General features: G+C 38.2%; 1 protein-coding gene across 4 annotated transcripts in view; it reads left to right on the forward strand.

Annotated features, from left to right (window-relative positions):
* Positions 1-11,605, forward strand: part of FBXO25 (F-box protein 25) — a 29,685-nt gene extending 18,080 nt beyond the window's left edge. For 3 of the 4 annotated variants that reach the window (XM_035543071.2, XM_035543072.2, XM_035543074.2), the window contains 3 exons: positions 1,166-1,348; positions 3,098-3,241; positions 10,425-11,605. In XM_035543071.2, the coding sequence (XP_035398964.1) occupies positions 1,166-1,348; positions 3,098-3,241; positions 10,425-10,514 (417 nt within the window). In that variant the 3' untranslated portion in view covers positions 10,515-11,605. Of the gene's footprint in view, positions 1-1,165; positions 1,349-3,097; positions 3,242-6,191; positions 6,272-10,424 lie in introns of all 4 variants that reach the window. The other variant, XM_035543073.2, reaches the window with a different exon arrangement.
* Positions 11,606-21,968: the final 10,363 nt, after the last annotated feature.

The raw sequence follows: 21,968 nt of genomic DNA on the forward strand, positions 1-21,968 counted from the left end.
TCCTGCTTTCTGACAGATGCATAGCTGTAAATTTTTATTACCCAAACAACTTCTAAAATGTTTCTTTTTTTCTGTCTGCCTAATAATCTACAAATTTTTGATTCCGAAGTAAATATTTTAGTACTAAAAATACAACCTAAATTGAATTTTAGACATGGACCAGGAAAACAATTTTAAGTAGCAATTCCACAGTTCTAATCGTTAGTTAGCACTGTTGCCTTTTGTTTAAAAGAAAAAAAAGGATGACTTCAGTGTCTGGACTCTGATTGTACAACTTTATTCAAAGTATGTGGAATAATGTGCTGCTCCAGATGTTTTTTTTAAAGTGGAAACTTCTGAAGCAAGAACCTTGTGTTTTAAGGCTGAGCCTGTCTTGGGCACTGCTGGATGAAATACTCCCAAGATGTTGCATGCAGTAAAACTAAACAGCTATTTCATCTGTTTGCTTTCAGCTTTGGAGTTGGCCTTGCTGTGTGTGCTGGGCATCTGAATAAGTCACTAGGTTCCTCATTTTTCTATTCTAAAGTTAATCTCAACAGTTCTCATGTGCCAAGCAACCACAGCAAAGAGTTGAGACACTGCAGTTGAATATCTGTCCAGCGTGCCACTTGCATCTGAGCTGCTTTGTGTTGGCTGAAATAACTGATTAGAGATCTTGCATCTGTAGTACAATGCAAGCAGAATGGTCTTGAACAGAACGATAGTCTAAGGCATGTTTGTAACAGTGACACCATGGAAAGTCTAGTCTAAAGTGAGATAAATGGTGGTGAAGTAAACAACTTAACCTAGAGTCTGCTAGAGTACAGCTGCTGCGGAGCCAGGTCTCCCTGGCAGGGCAGCTCCACTAGGTGGGGCAAGCAGCCTCCATTCTTCACCTGCCAGCAGGGTCCAAGCCTCCAACAAATTCTCTTAGAAATTGACATAAAATTGCCTGTATGTTCTCTTAAGAGAAATTTTCATGTGCTGTTCTTAATAAAAATTGAGAAACTTAGCCTATAAATAATCAGTTCAAACCTTACTTTGATTACTGTGCTAATAATCAGTTAGCCATGGATAATACTCAATGGGTTTGTATGAACTAAACTAAGACCTGAGATCTCAAGATTTCTATTTGTACCTTTTACTATCAAGTTTTTATAGCTAAGTCTTCAACTCTTATTTCCAGCAAGTCAACAATGGTCTTACGCTTAGTGATCTCCCTTTGCATATGCTGAGTAACATCTTGCACAGGTTCTCTGATGGCTGGGACATTATTACCTTAGGGCAAGTGACCCCAACTCTGTACATGCTCAGTGAAGACAGACAGCTGTGGAAAAAACTATGCCAGTACCATTTTGCAGAAAAACAGGTAATAATCATTTGTATAAACGTGAACTTTCTTTGCAATACAGTATACAGATAGCATGTTGAACTCATCCTTTTGAGATAAGTGTGGCAGCATGTGGTAATATTTAGTATTTTTTGTGGTTCATACTAAAAATCGTATTCAACATGTCTGAGTTTAGGGTAGCGATTAGGCTGTTTCCTTACATTATTTAAAACAAAAAGTCTCTCAAGATAAAAGTCTCAAGACTTTTCTTTACTATGCAGTCATGAGTGTGGTAGAGAATACCTTCAAGGTGTCACTATTTTCAGTATCTAAAACGTAATTTTGCTAATCAAGGTAGGCAGACATTTGATTATCAGATATTCGTGATAAGACATGAAAATATCTTAAATCTGACAGATTGAAGTGGTACCATTTGGTCAGTGACTAGCAAATTAGACTAGCAAATTAATTACTAGTATAATGGGAAAGGTAGAGGAGAAGATCAGTTAACTCTCATGCAGTTGACTCGAATAAGAATTTTTGTAAGATAAAAGACTTCAGGGTGAACTTTTTGGAAAATACAGCTTAAGGGAAGCCAAAAACTTTCCTGAGGCAGCTCGGGTGAACTCAAGGTAGGATGAACTCAAGGTAAAGGGATGAAGATAAGTCTAATGGTTGAATGAATTTTCAGGGTAGGTAAGGTAAGGTCATCTGAACAGTGACAATAGCTAGAGAATAATTTATATTAAGGTAATGCTGGGGAAAAAGATCACTTAATCATTTCAGTATAATGAGCTAGTCCTGTGTCTTATAAATAATACTTCTACACAGTGTTGCCAATGTATTCCTAAATATTCACATCCAATTTTTATTAGAATAATCTAATACAAAGTAATTTTTCAATATCAATTTATCAAATGCTGCTCTTTCTGTTTAAGAATGTGCTGCCTTAATAGCTACAGAGTGGAGTTAGGTTGTTTTTCCTCTCCTCTGCAGTGTATTTGTTGAGCCATTGAAACAACTACAAAAACATACTTGATATCTGAAGAGCACTTTTGGAAAAAAATAAGAACTTTACACAGGGAAACTATTATGAAACAAAGTGAAGTGTAGCTGAAATCACAAAGGCAGTGCTGTTCTCACCCATGTGGCAGTAGTCTTGTGAATGAAGAAAGCCTGTAATGTATTAGCATTTAATCCAGACAGAGTGGAATAAGGAGCCTTTTGCAAATACACTTAATAAACCTTTTCTGTGGATTAAGATGGAGGGAAATAGTCATTCTGCATTAGCTACTCTTTGCATGCAGATGCATGTTCAAGTACATCACTATTATTGCTGTGCTTCTAGAAAGACCATAAGATGTGAAAGAATCATGTATATTTTTCAAATGGAAAAAAAATGTGTAAATCCATGGTTACCATCTTACCAGAAATTCATGAAATGTAATGCACAATTATCTTATTCCTGACATAAAGAATTAATTATTTATGCCTCTAAATATTGTTTTTATTATGCAGTTATCACTGACTATAATTAAAATCATTTCAAGACAGTGGAGTTAGATCAGCTGTATGAGACCTACTTTTTCTTGGCAAATCTGTACTCCTATTTTTAGTGTAACTTTTTTTTGTGGCTGGATCTCACTACTTTTCAGAGATGTATGATATCAGATTGCATTCAAAGAATGCCTGTTATGATACTTCAGTTTAGATACCTTCAGTTTTCTAGTCCTTTACCTGATTTGACTAGTTCTTTAACCAATTTAAAGGAAAGTATTTTATGTCCAGTTTTGTAGGCATTTGATTCTATCAGAGAAAGGCCATATTGACTGGAAGCTGATGTACTTTGCACTTCAGAAATGCTACCCAATAAAGGAGCAGTACGGAGACACCTTGCATTTCTGTCGACATTGTAGTATTCTCTTCTGGAAGGTAAGAGCTTTGAAATAACCAGAAATGGGTTCATATAGTTACCGATGATTATCTGAAATGAAAGTTAAGATCATCTTCTCAGTTTTATCATGTGAGATGTGGTTGGACAGCTAATATCTAACGCTCATATGGAAGCTTTATATTTTTTAATTAGTATTGAATTCCAGACCTGTTCCTGAATTAGCATTTTTATCTCTATATCTGACAATCTTAATACTTAGAATTACAAGGAAAACTGCCATGGGGGAAGAGTTGCAGTCTGTCTTCTTGTATTTCTTTAATATTATGCGAAGTTCTGAGCTTGTATGAAGTAACCTTCCATTTATGGCATCCTTCTTCTAATGATGGCATGGCAATCAATAAAAGCCTATAGTAAGGTATTACTGTAGCATTCCTACCATGTTGGTATAAAACTGTATTCTTATAGTCTTGTTTCTGTCCTATATGAAGCTATGAGGAATGTTGGAAACTTCAAAGTGTATTTTATGTTGATTTTGATGTTGACCATGAAGCATACAGGATGATCATAATTTCTGTTGAGCATTTTCCTATTTCACTCATGTGAACTCAAGTTATGAGTTTACTTTGTACCATAATTCAGCCTTCCAGTCAGTAAGGTTTCTTTTTTACAGCTCAAAAACCACATATGAGTAGTGCTAAGACAACAAAGAATAAGAAATATTTGAGAAATCTTAATCTCAAGAAGTGTTTATCTCCTAATTCATAGAAATTAGTTGCTCTTATGTCATCTTTCTATAACTTAAGAGTTGCATGTCAGTGTGAGACCTCATTCCATATAAAAATGAGGCCATTGAACAGAATAGGCCAGCCTTCATAGAAATAGCATGATATTGAATTACAATATTTTAAACTTGCTCAGTGGGTTATATTTTTAGTGAAACAACAGAATGAGCTGTTAAAGGTACTTTGTTTGGTTTGAGCAGTACCTGTTGATTGCTGTTGCAATGCTGACTGACATCCTGGAGATTTGGACAGGTCTTAAAGTGATTGTAGTTATAGATTAATTGTATGCCTCGCACTAAAATTCTGGAGGTGGTTTGCAATTTTAAATATTACTGTGAGCATGGAAAACACATAGCTTTCTTTGATAAATTAATTTATCAGTGACTGGAGGAGGCATTAGAGTACTCTCAAGATTGCAGATACCTCCATTTTGGAGGGCACATTCAATAAATACACCGTAGGGCAGCTCTCTCTGTTAGAGGGAACAGGCTGGAGGGATGAATATGCTGATAGGAATCTCATGAATGAGGAGAAATGCCAGTGCCTGTACTTGGGAAGGAAGAGCCCCTGGCAGTGATCCAGGCTGGGGCAAGCCTTGGAGCAGCTCTGCTGAAGCCCTGGGGGTCCTGGTGAGCAGTGAGCTGGGCCTGAGCCAGTGGTGAACCCTGGCAGCAATGGAGGCTCTTGGCAGCCTGGGTGGGTTTCACCAGAAGGGGTTAGGGAATGGATCGTCCCTCTTGTCACTCATTAGACTGCATCTGGAATACTGCACCCAGCTGGGGGTCCCCCAGTATAAAAAAAAAGCTGATAAACAAGGCGGAATTCGGGGAAGGTCCAAATGGTCTGGGTGGCTTGAGGACTTGCCATGTGAGGAGAGGCTGGAGAAGACCACTTCAGAGCAATGTAAGAGCCTGCCATGAGGACAGCCAAGCAAGGGAGCAGTTTGGCTGAAGGGATTGTGCGGTTTCCATCCATTTTGATGACCTGAGCAACCTGGTCTGATTTCATAGCTGACCCTGCCTTCAACAGAAGGCTGGACTGGAGACCTCCAGCCCAATTGTTCTGTGAGCCTGAATTCAGTTTTGCTTCACTAGGCTTCAGAAAAGGACAAGGCTTAGATTTTTAAAATAAATATTTGATCAGGCTGAAAGATTGTTTAAAGAATCGATTTCTGACCAACTGGCACCACTACTGGCAGAGGTTTATCACTAAGAGGTTAATCAGTGGTCTGAAAAACGGTTCCTCTGACGCTGGCCAGGGCAATGTGAGTAAAGAACTGCTAGTCCCAGTCACGCTGAATTGTATGGGGGGAGAATGGTTCTGCTTTTTCAGGCACGTGTACCTATATCCTTTCCCAAGCTTTCTAAACAAAGTTGAGAAACAAAGTGCACGTGTGGGGGAACTTTATCAGTTCTAGCAAAATGATGTGTTAGATGAATATATTAATCAGGAAACTATTTCTGGCTTTGACAATTCAGAAGAGCTTCAGGCAATGAACTAAGCACATTGTGGGGTTGCCATAACTTTTTTCCTTCATTCAAGAACGAAGCAAAACATTGGTGCAAAACATAGGTGCAGAGGAAAAGTTCTGAATTAAGACTGATAGTTCAGTTTCTTTAACTTAGCTGTATTAAATCTAAGAAGGAATGTGACTGCTCTCCAGAAACTCTTAGACAGAAGAGGTGAATAAATGTTAGACTACTTAGGGGAATTACTTCAGGGCTATCCCTTAGTATGAGTTGTAGAAACTAGTTGTGGTAATATTTGAGAGCCTAAGTTTTTAAGAACCAAAGCAGTGAGACCGTGAAATATTACTGGTTATGCCTGTGTTTTATATCTGAGGAGAACTTTCATCAGTTTGTGAAAACGATAATATAAAAGCTGGCAACAAGAGAGGGTTAACTAAATCTTACCCAGGCAATTCATCTGGTCCTTTATTTTGTCCTTTTTAAAGGAAGATTTGCACAAAAAAGGGACTGAGGACTGGTGAATTGAGTTGGCAAACAGTTGAAGTAAGGGAAATTTTCTAATTTTTCAGTATGGTATGATAATCTTCAAGAGTTTTCAAGCAGCAGCATTTGAGGCATGTGTTGCTGTATTTGTTTAAAACCTGTGACCATAGTAATGCTAAGTACAGTAAGGAGACTTCTAAATTCATCGCAGGGAGTGCAGTGGTATAATCATCTTGTACTCTTCTGTGTTAAAGGAGGGAATGACTGTAAGAAGCTCTTCATGTTGCATGACTCTTCATTCACTTCTCAAAGTGAGGATTTTTCCGTATTGAAAGTGAGCAAAATATGTAATTCCAGTAGTTCAAAAAGGGCAAACTGATAAAAGCGTTCAGAGAAGCATAATGTATTACTATTTCTATATGCTATTATGCGTACTCTTCATTTATATAGTACTATTTCTGTTCCTCTAGGCAACATTGCCATTGTGGGCAATTCTCTTACTTTCTTGGCCAACTCAGTAGTACATTACAGAACTCAGTAGTACATTACAGATATCCCAGGGATGGCCATAGAAGTTGAAAAGCCTTTTGTTCTTACAGTGTTACATAAAACGCAGGGTGTACTGAAACTGTTTTGTGTAAGTGGTATATTTCACACTTGGTTTTAGTAGTCTTGGAGTCCATACTGATTTTGGTTCCTCGATTGCTTGTGACTTTCCACAGGAATAAGACTATTTTTCTAAATGGCACATAAACCTTAGCTTCAATAAACCTTAACTCTGCTTCTTTCACTTTATGGCTCTCCTTCCTGCTTCCTTCTTCATGATCTCAAAGGACTACCATCTTGCTTTGTTACTCAAGGTATTTCTTATGTGTCTCATCTGTTTTCAGTGCTAACTGGTGTGTAATGTCAAAGTGTATAACATGTTCATTTCTTTGTTTCGATACTTGTTCTTGTTTCCCCACATCAGCAGGAATACTTAATTAATTTTCATGTCCCTATCAGATAAGTAGTGGTGACTTTCCATCTCAGTTTTCATCTTCGTTTTTTTATTATTGCCATATTGCCTGTTATTGCCATTAAAACCGGGGACCATAATTCAACATCTAATGAACATGAGTACAAAATTTTGGTTAGATTCGTGAAGAAACAGGTCTGTGCACTCAGTGTTGGTAACTGTTTATGCGCTCCCGGATGTATTTAATTCAGTATTGAAATCTGAAAAGAGTAACACAAACCTCACTTTCTGTTAAGAGAAAGTACTGCAATCTGTTTTATTCCGCTTGGAATACTCATGTTCTTATAAAAGAGCCTCTCTGAAAAGAAATTCCCAAAATGGGCTACATATGACTTAGGAGGGTGGGAGAGGCAATTATAATGTTATTTTCTGAATGAAGAGATGGTGGAAATAATTACACGGAAAAGGACTGTAGCTCCAAAGTTGTCACGGGAGCTTTGTAATTTGCAGTTGTGATAAAATCTGAGGAACAAAACAATTACATTTGTCAGTAAACATTTTTCCTGGTGAATTCTCCCGTTAATTCAAAAGAATTGTTTTAGCTTTAAGTAGATATATAGAAGATCAGTGTGACTTGTTCATTACTTTTCAGTATTTAATAAATGTAATTTCAGGGAAGGAGGAATACTCATAATTACAGGAAGTTTGATTCTCCTCTTCAATCCACATCACTTTAACTGTAAAATTGCTGTTTCCATTTTAGTAACTTAAACAAGAACTGATCTTACCGAGGTTGTTATTGGCTCTATAATTCCTGACTGAGCAGAGCCTTTTGAAAGCATTTTTATGATCATGCGTGGAGCAAAGCACGTTACATTTTTTTTCCTAAAATATTTACAAGTATAGGTATAAATAAGCACTAAAGGAGAATAAACTAACTTTTCCCAGAATCTTATTTCCTGGAAACTAGGAAGTTCTACTCATGACAATGAGTAGAAGAGGTTATTAGCAACTACCTTTGGGAGTGTGCTTTTTCTGCTATGGCATCTCCCTTCCTTACAAGTGTCATCTCAAGATGAAAGCAGTAGAGCAAAAGACTGAAACGTTTACTAAACCTTTCTTGTGTATTTTGTCTACATGGACTGAACTCCAAGTAGGACTGCCTATTTCTGTTCCTTTTTTCTTCCTGCTATTAATGTAACAGCTGGCTTTCAAGTGATACTAAAGCAAGTACTAAAAGTGGGAGAATGAGATGTCACATAGTATTTTCATATGGACATCTATATTTTTAATGAAAATCACAAATAATGTGTCTATAGTGTAATGATTTTCATTGGAAAAGCTGAGTACCATTTAGAACATATGCTTGGCCTACTCACTTCAGTGGTGCAAACCTTTTGGAAGGGAGTGTGGCATCTCTGATGAACTCATGTAAAGAAAATAGTAAGAAAAAAAAACTCCACTTCCAGATTCCTTCCTTCTGTTAAACAAATTGCATATAATTTCATTTCCCGTGGAAATGAGAGAAACAAAGACTGCAGTAGTCTGCAGTCTACCTACCATATATTTACTTTAGCTTTCTCATCCTACGCTGTAAATTCATCGACACTGGAAAGGGAGAGAAGCCCCTCAAAACCTGGGATGACAGTTTGAGCCTTGGACTGTTATTCATCAAGGTGTTCGTTTAACCTCTTCATTGAACTGTCTGGGGCCTTCTTTTCATTACAGCTCTGGCATTTCTTTCCTGTAGAGGGTTCCAATAAGGTACAAAACTGAACTTTCCATTATAAGATGAATTTGAACCTTGAATAATCAGACAATTGTGCTGAGTTCAAGATTCTGTAATATTAAAGAAAGCACTGCAGGTTTGGTGAATGTAGAATGAGAAAGCCTTTTCATTTGATGTCCCCAGCTCAAAAACTAATAGAGTGAAGAAAATTGACTTTTCAATATGCTGCAGAACACAGATCAATGATGTGTTGGATATCTGGCCACGACTGAATGCATGTACACTTAAAATAAAAGTTCATTTTAACTTGAAATGTTTTGTTATTGGGAAGTGAGAGAGAATGAGCGTTCTGCAGTTTCCTCTGTAAGACTGAGGAAGCTACATGTAACTTTCTGAGGCTGGCAGTGCAACAGGTTGTGATTACACAGCTTTTCATGTTACAGCTCTTGTATTTCAGTTTTAACTGACTTATTAAGCTGGTTGTATCACACAGTAGAGGACTGCTGTCACCTAATTGTTTCTTTGTACCAGATACTAAGAACAAAGAAATAGGAGACACTGCAATGGAACACTCCCATGTTTAAACTGGAAACCATTGCAAGTGCTGTGTTAATCACTCACTTCCAGAAACTTCACCTACCAATAGTCTGTGCTAAACAAAATCTCAGTGGGTAGAGGTGCAAGTACTTGTTTGCTATCATAGAAATCTTTCCTCGTAGCTTATAATTGCTGCCTCAGTGAGGGATCTATTCCATAATGGGCTTATGCTATTGATTCTCTCTATGGAGAGGCATGTGTGTATGTACATCCACCCCAATATAGCCAATGTTTTGCAGAGCTGGTCACAACACTGCAGCGTTAACTTTAGAACATTCGAGACATGTTCTAACTTGTTTTTATATCTGCTCATTACATAAATACTCCTGCCAACTGATTAATCCAGGCCCTTGACAGTCTGTAGCCCTAAACTAATATGACTTTACTATTTCTGGGCTGTTCAGAAAGCTGTACTTTCAATCATCATCCCAATGGTTGAATGTGACCCAACTGTTTGTGAACTCTACCTTCCTTGTTTCATTGTGCAAGATCTGTACCATGTCCTTCCTTTAGTCAAATCATTGTTGGGCTTAATTTCTGTTCTATGTATTGCTTTAATTACACCAATGGGTAATGATTTGAGGCAGTTTCTTCCTCTGCATGACTTTATACATCCTGTCCATCTTCTATATTCCTAACTTGCCTGGGTACAAATATCTAGTTTAAGGCAACAATTTCAGCCGGGTGAAAGGTAGGAGTGAAAAACATGTTGAAGAGAGGAAAGGTAGAAAAACGTCTGACGGGGACATCAAACATTCTGTTCATTTTTGGGGGGAATTGTCGTCTGCTCTTCACTTGGAAAACAAAGAGCTCATTTTCCCCTGAAGTAATATCTGATTTCAGTTTTTCATTGAACAGACAAATTAGGTTCAACAAAGCAGCTGTTTTTTAAATTACATTTAACAAAATGTACTTTTTTTTCCTAAGAGCTCTGACTCAAGCTCTGTTTTTTGAGGGGAGGAGGGGTGTTTTTTCCTGAAATCTGAAGCATCTCAATACCACAGTCAAATGAGAGAGGCCTATTTTTACATATGTGTGTGTGTATATATATATATATATATGTGAATTCTTAAATTATCAGTTTGCTTACAGTAGAAGTAGTTACATGTCCCTTATATATGAATTTTTGCATTTTTTTTTAATGGGGGGGTAGAGAGATTGGGGATATGAAAAGAACTTACTATTTTCTCTCTCATTTTGCAGGATGGAGGACACCCCTGTACAGCCAGTGATCCAAACACCTGTCTTATGCCAGTATCTCCTCAGCATTTCATTGACCTCTTCAAATTTTGAGATGTTCAGTAGCTGTTCTCCTGTGTTGTGGCCATTTTTGTGAGGAGTCAGGCAGGATCTGTCATGCTTCTTGTGCAATATATTTAATTGTTATGTTTTGTTGTCATTTATAAAATGGATATGGGGGGACCTTATCAGACAGGTATATTTGGAGTGTTGGTTTTCAGCAGAAGAGAGCTGAGGAGGAGAAAATACTTAATCTTTGTTAGGGAATCTGCATTGAATGACCATTTTAATTGTGATTTTAAATACATTTTTGATGCCTTAATCAGTTAAAATAATCAGTTAAAACCATGTGGAAGAGTTTTCTGAAAATTTCTTGGAAGAGTTAAATTATTCTTACAGGGACCAAAGGAGTTTTTTTGCTGATTCCTCTTTCTTTAAGTCACTGTTTTCAAAACACTTCCATATAACTTACACCATTATAAAGAATAGGCCAATAATTCTCTTGGACTTGTATCAGTTACCATCAAGGCATTAATTGTTGTGAGTTAGTGAATAAAATATAGCTGTAGTTATATATCTGAACCTATAAATAAAGGAAATAACCAATTTTTTGTATGTACATTATGCAAAAATTCTTATTTTTCTTAAGAGGACTTTATTAAATATATAACCGATCTCAGCACACTCTAACTCAGAGACATCTGGGGCTACTGGAAAGTGACTTTTGTAGCTGCAGCTTTTACTTACAATGCAAATGCAACTGCATTAATTCATCTTCTAAGAAGAAGACATTACCAAAACTTAATGAGAATGGAGTTGCTTGTTTCTAGACTGTGTCAGGACAATGCAAACTGAGGTTCCAACCTGACAAGCTATGGAAAATCCTGGAAGGTAGTCTGAGGTGAAGCACCTTCTGCTAGGTTAATCAGGTAACAAATTCTCTGGGAAGTTATCTTACTCTATTCTATAAAGCAAAAGTAATTGCTGAGCTGCAATTTTTCCTTTACCTGTCTGAGAAGTGTTGGTATTGTTGATGAAATTTAACCAATAATGTGTGATGTACAGAAAAATAAAACTTACTATATTCTGCGCTTGCTTATTCTGAATCTAGTTTTGCACAGTGTAATAAATCATGGTTTTTATTACTCCTTTAAGTCTGTCTTGCATAGATGAACCCATTTGAATTTTACAGTAAGATCTTTCTATAGCCTGTTCTTTGTAGTGATTCATAACAGAATGAGAAAAATGCAAGTAGTTCAAGTGCCATTGCTTTTCAGTAATTGGTTGTATCAGCACATCTTTTTTTGAATGGGACAGTTAAAGATTGTTAATAGGCTGCACAAGAAGACACTATTAGAATATAGCTGTATTCACTCAAATTTAAGTCATACCAATCCTTTTCTTTTAACTTACTGATATGTGGATTTTTCAGTACAGGGATTTGTTTATTTTTCTTCCCCTTAAGACGAACTGTTAGTGAATGGTTACTGTAACCTTGAACTGTGGAGCTGTGACATCTATTCATAATGTTGCTGCAAGCCTTGCTTGTTGGCCCCAGCATGGCTCTAGCTGCTGGATTTGTTGAGGAACCAGCAGCTCTTATTTATTGAAGATTTGCACCCATAACATTGCAAATGTTGTTTTCTGTCTATAGGAGCCCTTGTAACCTTGCAGTGGTTGAAGAATGCTGCTATTCATTCGTCTTTTTTTTATCAGCGTTAGAGTTTTGCTGCTCTCCATGAAACCTGCTCTGTCTCTTGTACATAACAAGTTTACAGGAACGGTCCTAAGACAGCTGGAAGTGACTTCCCCTAGTGTCTGAACTGAGTAGGAAAAAAAATAAAAGGGATTTTAAGACTTAAAAAGGGAAAAAATAAGTTGTTAATTCAAACTTTTATTATAAGTGTCAGATCATAACAGGCTTAATCTTTCCCTATAATTACTTGCTGTCCTGCTCTTTCTTGTGTAGCAGAAAGCCTTTGCCAGGCCCTCACAGCCTCTCAGAGGGTAAGTAGCTAAGGTGACAAGAAGCAGGACATGTGCTTTTAGTCCTTTACCCTAAGGATTTCACTGGACAACTACAGACTGAAGTTGGAAGGGGTGGCTGGAAGCTGTTTGGTCCAACCCTACAGCCCAGGCAGGACCACCCTGTGCAGATGGCTTTTGAAGATCTGCAAGGAAGAAGATTCCACAGCCTCTCTAGGCAGCCTGTGCCAGTGCTCTGTCACCCCTATGGTAAAGAAGTGCTTCAGACAGTACCTGCGGTGTTTCAGTTTATGCTTCTTGTCTTGACCCTGGGCTCCACTGAAAAGAGCCTGGCTCCATTCTCTATGCACTCTGCCTTCAATTATTCTTAGACATTGCTAAGATTCTCACCCTCTGCCTCTTCTCCTGGCTAAACAGTCCCAGCCTTTCATCATAAAAATGTTCCAGTCCTTTAACAACCTTCATGGCCCTTCGCTAGCCTCTCTCCAGTATGTCTATGCTTTGGAGGTGAGAGCCAGGAACTGGACAGCAGGCTCCAGCTGTGGCCTCAGGATACCATTAGCCTTATTAGCAGTAAAAGCATATTGCTAGCTTATCAACCTTTTTTTTAAAAAATATATATTTTTTTTAAATGTAGAAAATGGAGAAGGGAGACGCGCATATCACAGAAGAAGCATTTCAGTGCAAGGGTGATTGTTTTTTCTTTTAAGACTGAGGGCAGAATCACACTGTCATGAGCAATGTTATAAGCTGTTATAAGCTTTTAACACAGCAAAATTGAGCTTTGGGAGTAGTTCCACAGTCTAATTAAATATTTAGTGAACATATTTTGTAGACTGGGCAAATACCATAGAGCTTGATTAAAAGTACATGGTGTGAATTCAGCAGCTGCATGAGAAGTCAAATTTTAATTGTGCCACCAAAGTAAAAAGCCATGGCAATGATTTCAATCAATAAAGTTTTTTTTTAAAGCTCTTCTTGAGATGTAAGGACTTTACCTTGAGGATAATGATCTTGGTAATCCCTCACCTGTAGTAAAGAATGTATTTTGACAACCTGAATTAATCTCTTATTCATGTAACCTTAAGTGTTGTAACCCATGAGATGCATTATGCCTTAAAGCAAAACATCAATTACTCTGTCCTCCTATATGCTGGCTATTGTATGCAAAGAAATGCAAAGTCTCCTAAAGGAAAGTATACCTTGAAACCTATACTAAATGACTACAGGGCTATTTTGCGCCAGCCCTGGATCTGTTTTTTTATATGCAACTACATATGTTGCACTAGTTCTAACAGCAAACCATATTCTAATCATGGCCTCTACATGGTCACTTGACAGTCTCAGGTGATTGGGGTTTTCATTCAGTTCTAGGCCAGAAAAACAGTCAAAGGCAACCACGATGTTCTCTGCCCATTCATAAGGAGTTAAAATTATGATTAAAAAAGAATGGGTTCCTCCTGTATCCCTACCAGCTCCTGAATATGCACCCTCTTACCTAACCACATGGTTGTTAACTCTGAAAAGCATCTCTGAGCGATGCTAGCTGTTGCATTACATTCTCTCTGAACAGTTTTGTTCTCTTATTTCTGGGGAAAATTTCTGGGGAAAGACACCATGATTATAAAAAGAGTAGATAGGGGCCTGCTCAGAGGTTCTGCGTGAGCCTTCCTACCTGCACATCACACAGGACCCAGTCATTAGCTGGAAAAAGCAGGGAGCAAAACTGTGCCCTTTTTCTTTCCTCTGATCCCCAGCCCTGTGAAATGCATAAAATGCCTTTCAGGGAGAAGCTGAAATGCAATTAAAATCCTTGCTCAGAAAAGAGCTACATTTATGATCAAAAGAATAAAGGTATTTTGTTGCCTGGAAGGTAGACACAAAGCAGGCTAGCAGAAAGGAAGGGGGGATGGAAAGTAGTAGCACAAAGTTTAGGATTTGTCTTTAAAAGATAAGTGGTGCACATACCTAGCATATTTACAGCTCCATCATTGGCAAAGAAAGAAGTGTATTAGCTAAATGGTCTTGTATGTGAGTGTGTTTCTGAGCCAATAATAAGCATTAAAGTAATTCATGTAGTGTAGAGAAAAAAGGCAATGAATAAGAGGCAAAAATCCATTGATTTTGCACTTATGCTGTTGCTTTCAACCTTTAAGTCTTGTCATATATATGCACACACACGTATATAGATACATTTGTGTGGTGTGTGTATATATATGTACATGCACAAAGAGAGGTAAGCCTCAGCACTTTAAGTCAGACAATGACACCAGAAGCTGTTTTCACCAACCTTCAAACTTCACAAAATTGGTTGTAGGTACTTCAGCACCCAATACTTAGAAGTCCTGTAACCCAAATTTAACAAACCAAGTTCTTCGTAGCTTCTTAAAAAGATATGGGGAAACTCACTGCCTAAGAAGGGCTGCCACAATAGCCAGAGAGCAAACACGATGCTAAGTCAAGCAGCAGGAAATAGTGAAAACAGCCTCAGGTGCTTGACTTTTGGGCAGAGAGAGACTTCTCTCCAGCAAGGTCACGCACATGAATCTTCTGGGAGCCTGCCACCTGCATTTTTACTTTGAAAAGCTGAAGAGGGGAGCTCACCTCTTTCGAACTACGTCACGAGTTCCAGTTTTACCCCAAATCTTCATAGCTAAAACACAACTTTTGGGGGTGCCTTGTCCTGGAAGCTACACTTGAGATCTGTCAGTAAAACAAGCATCACAGCCCATGGCACCCCACCCAGCTCAGCAGCAGCCAGGGCCGGTTTCTCAGGGTCCCTACCTACCCTTAGGCTAGCCTTCACCCTCCCCTCCCTTATCCCACAGCAAGCCTCGATGCAGTCAGCCAGCCAGCTCAAGGAGCTGAGCCAAACACAGTGAGAAATTATTATTTTTAGGGATAATTTTCAGGGAACCATCCCTCCTCAGTCTTTTCTGCTGAACCTACTCCACTTGCATACAATAATTCATTTTTCTAGCCCACGCTCAGTATTTAATTATTGGGATAGATGTTCAGGTACTCATCTAGTGAAAAGAAAGGGTAACGCAGTGTGGCCACCTGTACGACCGAGCACACACACATCAACCCGCGTCGCTAACGTGACTACAGGGGAAGTGACTACAGGGGACTGCTACTTTTCCCTTCTGTATACTGGGCGTTAGAGTTAGGCTTAATATCCACTTCAGACAGCCAATTCAATACAAAGACACCAACATTAAATAAAGAAACTGCTATCCAGTGCTTGGAAATTGGTAATACAGTTGTGCCCCTTCTGTGTTTTCAGCCACAAGGCTTGGATCCAAGTCCTTAGAAGACCGTGGAATGTAATTCCTAACTCCTACAAATTTCAGCAGGAGAAAGGTGACCTTTAGAGCTTTTAACGTGTACCTGAGGACAGGGAAGACGAATGGATTCAGGAGGTGGCAGAGGGGATAGTGCCGCTCAGCCTGGGTTTCCTTTCCAAGGCCCATTTTTTGTGCAGCACACAGACCTGTCCTGCTGTCTTTGAGACGTAATGCTGACAATGCTCGTTTCCTGCGGGTTTATGCGCACATTCTTGTACAAATACAAGTAAAACACATTAAGCTTTATATTTGTTCCTCAGGTTCTTGACCTGAGGAACTCCTACCAGGCCTGGGTACAGGAAGCTACCCCAAATCTAAGGAATAGGGCTGGCTGCGTGAGGTCTTCAGCCCATTGCAGGTACACACATCAGGAGTACTGGACACACACATTGAAGCTATGGCCCCACCAGTAAGTCTGCAGCTTCCGACTGCTCAAAACATCACGCATGCGCGCAGGAGCCATGCCCAGGGCACTCCAACCACAGCCTCATCCATAGCCTCATCCATTCCTAAACAGTCAAGTCCCAGGTAACACTTCCCAAATTAACACATACACAGCCTTAGAGGCAAGAAAACAAAACAACAAAACTGACCTCCTGTCTGTAATTCATTCACTAGGAGGAAAAAAAAAAAAAAAGCACAACATCTATATCCCAACACTAATAGGGAATCATCAAAATCATCTGAGACACCAAGAACTGTAAAGCTGTAAAATACAAATGCTGGAAACAAGCTTAATCAATAGATTAAAAGCATGCGATGACTGAAAGTTAAATTAATAATAAATTAATTGTTGGGTAAGTTCACTTGGACAATAATCATAAAAAACAACAACAACAAGAAGGCCAAATTGGAAAACATCCCACCCTTACTGAGGGTGAAGAGGTATTCAAAGGGAGTTTAATTGCTGAAAATTGAAGCAGAGAAGTAAAATTTGGGCTGTCTTTCTTGAAGGATTAGAAAAGTCATACCTGAGAGGAAAACAGGAATCAGAAAAATAAATGGAAAGCCAGGTCACACGATCAATACGTGTGTAAGGGAAGAACAATGTCTCCAGATGAAGAAAACAGACTGCGAGGAGTACCCTGAAACCAGCAGCCTCAGAGAAGAGAGGGAAGGATGGGGACAGCTCTTAAGCTTAAAAGCTCTGAGTAATCTGGTCAGAAAGCAGAAAAAAAGAGGAGGCCAAAAGTACGGTATGTAACAAAGCAGAATACTGCATGGAGCTGCTGAGTTCACATAAAACTTCCACAACTTTCATCGCACCACAACTTAAGTCCTCACTGTAAGCTCCTCATATCCTGACTTTTTAGCGTGTGCTTTACAGTCTTCTACTACCTGCACTTACCTTGTGCATGTTTGATGAATCAGGTCTCATTTATGAGCACTGTAACATGGATTGGATCAGGAGAAGTGCTTGCCGTGAGTTATGCAGCACCAATCTTCAAGGCACCTTCATCCCTGAAGAGATGACCAAAACCTGCATTTTGTACCTACAGGGGACATCCTTTCCAATCAGTCACCACATCCAAAAATCGTATTCTTTAATGGGACAACCAAGCAAAAAAAATACTGGAACATTACATGCCTGCTACCCAGACACATCAGGAATTGAGTGACAGAAGCTTAACAGAAGCTGCTTATAATATAGCAAGCTGGAAAATCTGACAAAGACCCACAGGTACTTTTTTTCCCTCCTCCCAGCTGATTGATGAGAACTTCTTTGGCTGTACCAGCAGACACGCAGTGATGCCAAAGGATTACAGGCACCAGCAAGGCCCAAATCCTGTTAAACCTCAATAAAGGCCTGAGACCACACAAACGACAACTTTTAGTTTTATACATGCCAGACACTAGCAGTTAGTTGTACCATTGTCAAGCAATGGTAAGTTTACAAATTGAATAAAATATAAAAATAAGCCTCTAATTTTCAAAATAATCCTATGTGAAGCCTTACTGCATCTGGAGTATGGCTTCTGGCAGTTTTGGAAATCTTGTGCTTCGTCCTATCAAACAATAGTTTACTTCCTAATGGGAAGTGATGCTTGATTTGTTTTCCTTTGTTTGTCCTGTCAAATGTTGGCTGCCAAGTTTCTGTCCAAATGTTCAAAAGATAAACTGTTTACAGGCATTAAACTAAATGCGAGTCTGTCTAAAAATGGGTGTCCGTCATGAGGGAAACGGCAAAGATTAGGTCTTTACATAACCAGTGAGGTCTTTGCATAAGTGACAAAAAAATTAGCCTAAGTCGCTAATAAGGGACAAGCACAAAAAGAAAGCAAGTAATACTTTGTATCAACTCTCTTGCACATAAAGATTTAGTAGCAAAAAAAATAAAATAAAATAAAATTAGTATACTACGGACAATATTTGGACTCTGGATAAACGAGCCTCCCTTCCTTTCTCCAGCAAACACGTTTTTCTCTGTCTTTCCAACGCCAGAAGCAATTAGCAGTGTAATCTCGTGGAGAATTGCAAGTCTCCCAGACAAACAAGATGTTCAAAGTAATAGCAAGTGAGGTTTTCAAGGAAAGATGAGAAAAGCTGAAAAACATTGCTAACTTAAAGGAATGGTGCTGCTTCAAATCTGAGTTATTTCCCTATACAACCCCAAACAATTAAAACAGCCAATTCTCTGAAAAGGTTTTAAACTCAACTGCTCGCTCAGTCTTCTCAATACCATGTGCTAGAGCTACCAGAAAGGACGGTATCATGATTATTTTCAGCAGTGGACAAACTAGGCTTACAAAACATAGACGTCGTGCACGTTTCGCTACAAAGAGTGATTTTTTTTTTCCAATTACAAGCTCCTATTTCAAAATGCATTATTAAGCTTTCACTACTGTTATTTAGGTCTCTAGAACATAAAAATTTACATGCCAGCCAAGCTTTTACTAGATTATTATGGACTTGTAAAGAATACAGTAGCTTTCTTGCATCCACCAGTATACCAGACACAGAATAGGAGAATTTTCTTCCCAAATACAGAACAAGTATTCCTTTATTCTGTATCAGCAGTAAGGTTTTATAAATATCTTACGGAAAACTTTCCCTTATACTTCACTTGGTATTGTATATTTCTGTATATTGTATATTTCATATCATTTTCTATTAATATTACTCCTATCCTTACTTTATGATTTTTCTCCATACTCTTTCTTACTTTGCAACCATAGAAGTAGCATATTTTTTTTCTGCTACTATGCTGGTTGCCCTTACAATAAATGCAGTTCTGTCCTTTCCATTCCTAAACTTTGGATCACTGGCCTACCTGTCCAATTCCATGTCTTGTACGGTGCAAAGCAGTCATGCTGCAAGAAGGTTTTTTGAGAGAGACAGGCTAATCATATAAGCCTTTGCAAATTATCACCAGTGACTAAGCCTTTTATGAAATTATTTGCATTCTTGATAAGAGCTGGTTTTGTTTCCCAGACACTCGCACATAAGAACCCAACTAGCAGGCATTCAGAGAAAAAATAAAAATAATAATTAAAAAAAATGAGAACAGTTTAGATGTATAAAAACAGCTAAATAGCATGTGCATTCATATTCTTTACAGAGATGAGACATACAATAGTTCTGTCATCTGACATTCACGTATATGAACAAGCATTTCAGAAAGATTTGGAAACTGAGATGGATGCACTCAGAATTTGGCAGGCTCCTTGTCCAACCAGGGTCCGCAGATGTCCATACCCCCGTTCCCCCTCACCTGCCCAGATGTGCAGCTGGCCCACCTGGCTACAGTCAGAGATGTCTCTAAATTGGGACTTTTCCCCCCAAGAATGCAACCTGTACGAATAAAATCTTCTCTTCCAGCTAATTCACCTGCTGTGGTAAGAAGTGTTTTGCCTCAGCAATCCCTCCTAAGTCTGTTTAGACAGCAACAAGGTCTGTAAACTCGAGAGGAAGAACGAGAAGCTGACAATACTCTTTCTATCTCTGATCTACAGGTACGAGCGGCTGCATCTAACTTTTGTTAGATGCAGCGAGGACGTTCCAGGACGTGCGGGTCTCACCTCATTACGCAAAAGGATTCCAGGTCCTCCGGTTTACATACCGCTAGTGAAATCTTTAGGAAAAAATCCTGCTCTGCGCAAGCTTTGGTAACAGCCAATAAACTAAAAAATAAAAGTAAAACCCCTTTAAATCAATAAATACCAATTAAGCAAAACATTTTCAGTTTGTCAAAGCTAACAAATTCTTCCCAGTATGAAAGCAACGGGTGAAGCTTTAAATCTAGGGTGTTGCAGCTTCTGAAATGGCATCATTCACTGCGTTTGGACAAACGCAGCAATTACTCCCTTGGCCATGTTCTACAATCATGTAAGTAACATCCACACAGATGGAAACAAATTCATACGATAAATAAAGAACAAAAAAAAATCAAAGAGTAAGGCATTTCAGTTCAAACTAAATCTTTATTCATATGGAAAATACTATTTTTCTTTTTGCAAATGATGCTAATAAATAAAAATACTCAGAAAACTTTGCTGAGAGTTAAGTGACTAGTTACAGCCACACAAAGCTTTTAATTCCCGTTAAAACCACGCCAACAATCATGCAGATTGGCTACGAGAAAGCAATATAAACTATATTTTATTTTGTGCAATCTTATTATACAATCTTAATGCTATCTTCTTCTAAACCATTTCACATAGATTGAAATGCAATTTCAAAACAAATAGTAAGGGACATATTCTACACTTATTCCACATATGGAGCCGTGTATAGTTTAAGCCCATAAATGTATAATGTAGTTAAGCATTTAAAGAAGGTAAAAGAAAAGGGGACCCCATTCTGAAAATTCAGACAAGTTTATAACATAAGAGAAGAAAAGCTCACGCAAGTGAGTTCTCAAGACAAATACATTATCAAAGCATAACAATAAATTATATTAAATTTAATAATGTTCATCCTTAGAACGATTATTTCTGAGGAAGTATCACTTAAAAAGCACACCAAAACTTCCATCACTAAGAGTCATACCTTAAGTTTATATATCTCAATTTCCCACTTAGATGCAATTTTGTTTTATGCTAGACTTCAGCTTTGTGAGCATGTTCTTTGTCAAAATTTAAAAACAAACTGAAAAATTTTGCAGCTAAGCTGTGCATCAAACACATCATCAAGGTGAGAAACAGGCACTTGACAGTATAATGTGCAAGGCAAACCTTTACTGGTCACAGTAGAAACAGTTTCTTCAGGAGGGAAATTAAAAGTTCTCAGCCCACCTTTGAGAGCAAAATATCGAGGGCTGCCAGCAGATCTTTTTCTGTTCTTTCATGTCAGCACCAACATCCAAACTAAATACTAGCTCATGCCTTACCGGGTATTCCGTAAACTATAAAATGCAGCATACTTTACCCAAGAATCCTAATTCTTTCCTATAATTAACCTCAGCATATGTACTTGCCAAAGGCAAATATGGAGTTTACTCACAGACTAAATGATGCAGTATAAATGCTAACCCTTTCTCCTCTGTTAGTTTTTTTTTTTTTTAAATATATAATGCCAATTTTATAAATACATTTACAAGTTACAAGATCCTGTTTTGTAGCCCAAAACACCAATGTTTTTCTACACAAAATTAAGGACTATATCTTTTAACATCCTATTAAACAGAAAATAAACAAACAAACAAACGAAAAGCCATTTTGCTTGTTTCCCTCCAGGCACATCTCAACAGGAATTTCCAAAGAATAGCTACGCAGGAGCCATAAGCCAGAGAACTACACATGAATTGGAGGAGAGAGGAGAAAGAGCGCTAAGAAAGGAATAATGTGGCAGTAACAGAAACAAGGTACAAGCTTAGAAGAAAACTGCATGCATCCCTTTTCATAAGCTTCTTGCAAAAATACATTTGCAGGATTTCCATTAAGTATAAAGGTATGTGTTTCCTTCTCAAAATGCTGATTTTCTCTCCAATGGTAACTTGGTCTTCCTATTGTACTGGCCATACTGCTAGGCAGTCAATAAGTTTTCAGTTCAGTTACACCAGATTAACAATCCGGAGAGAAAAGGCTTACTGTTTGTGTTTGTTGTGGGACTTTTGGTTTTATTTTCTTCCATGAATGCTAAAGTAGCGTTTCTGATCAGTCATATAAATAAAACGGAAACCAACTTTGGATCTGACATTGGCTGCACTAATAATGAGTGAGAATATGCTAGAAAG

The sequence above is a fragment of the Cygnus atratus genome, chromosome 3, assembly GCF_013377495.2.
Source record: "Cygnus atratus isolate AKBS03 ecotype Queensland, Australia chromosome 3, CAtr_DNAZoo_HiC_assembly, whole genome shotgun sequence".
NCBI lineage: Eukaryota > Metazoa > Chordata > Aves > Anseriformes > Anatidae > Cygnus > Cygnus atratus.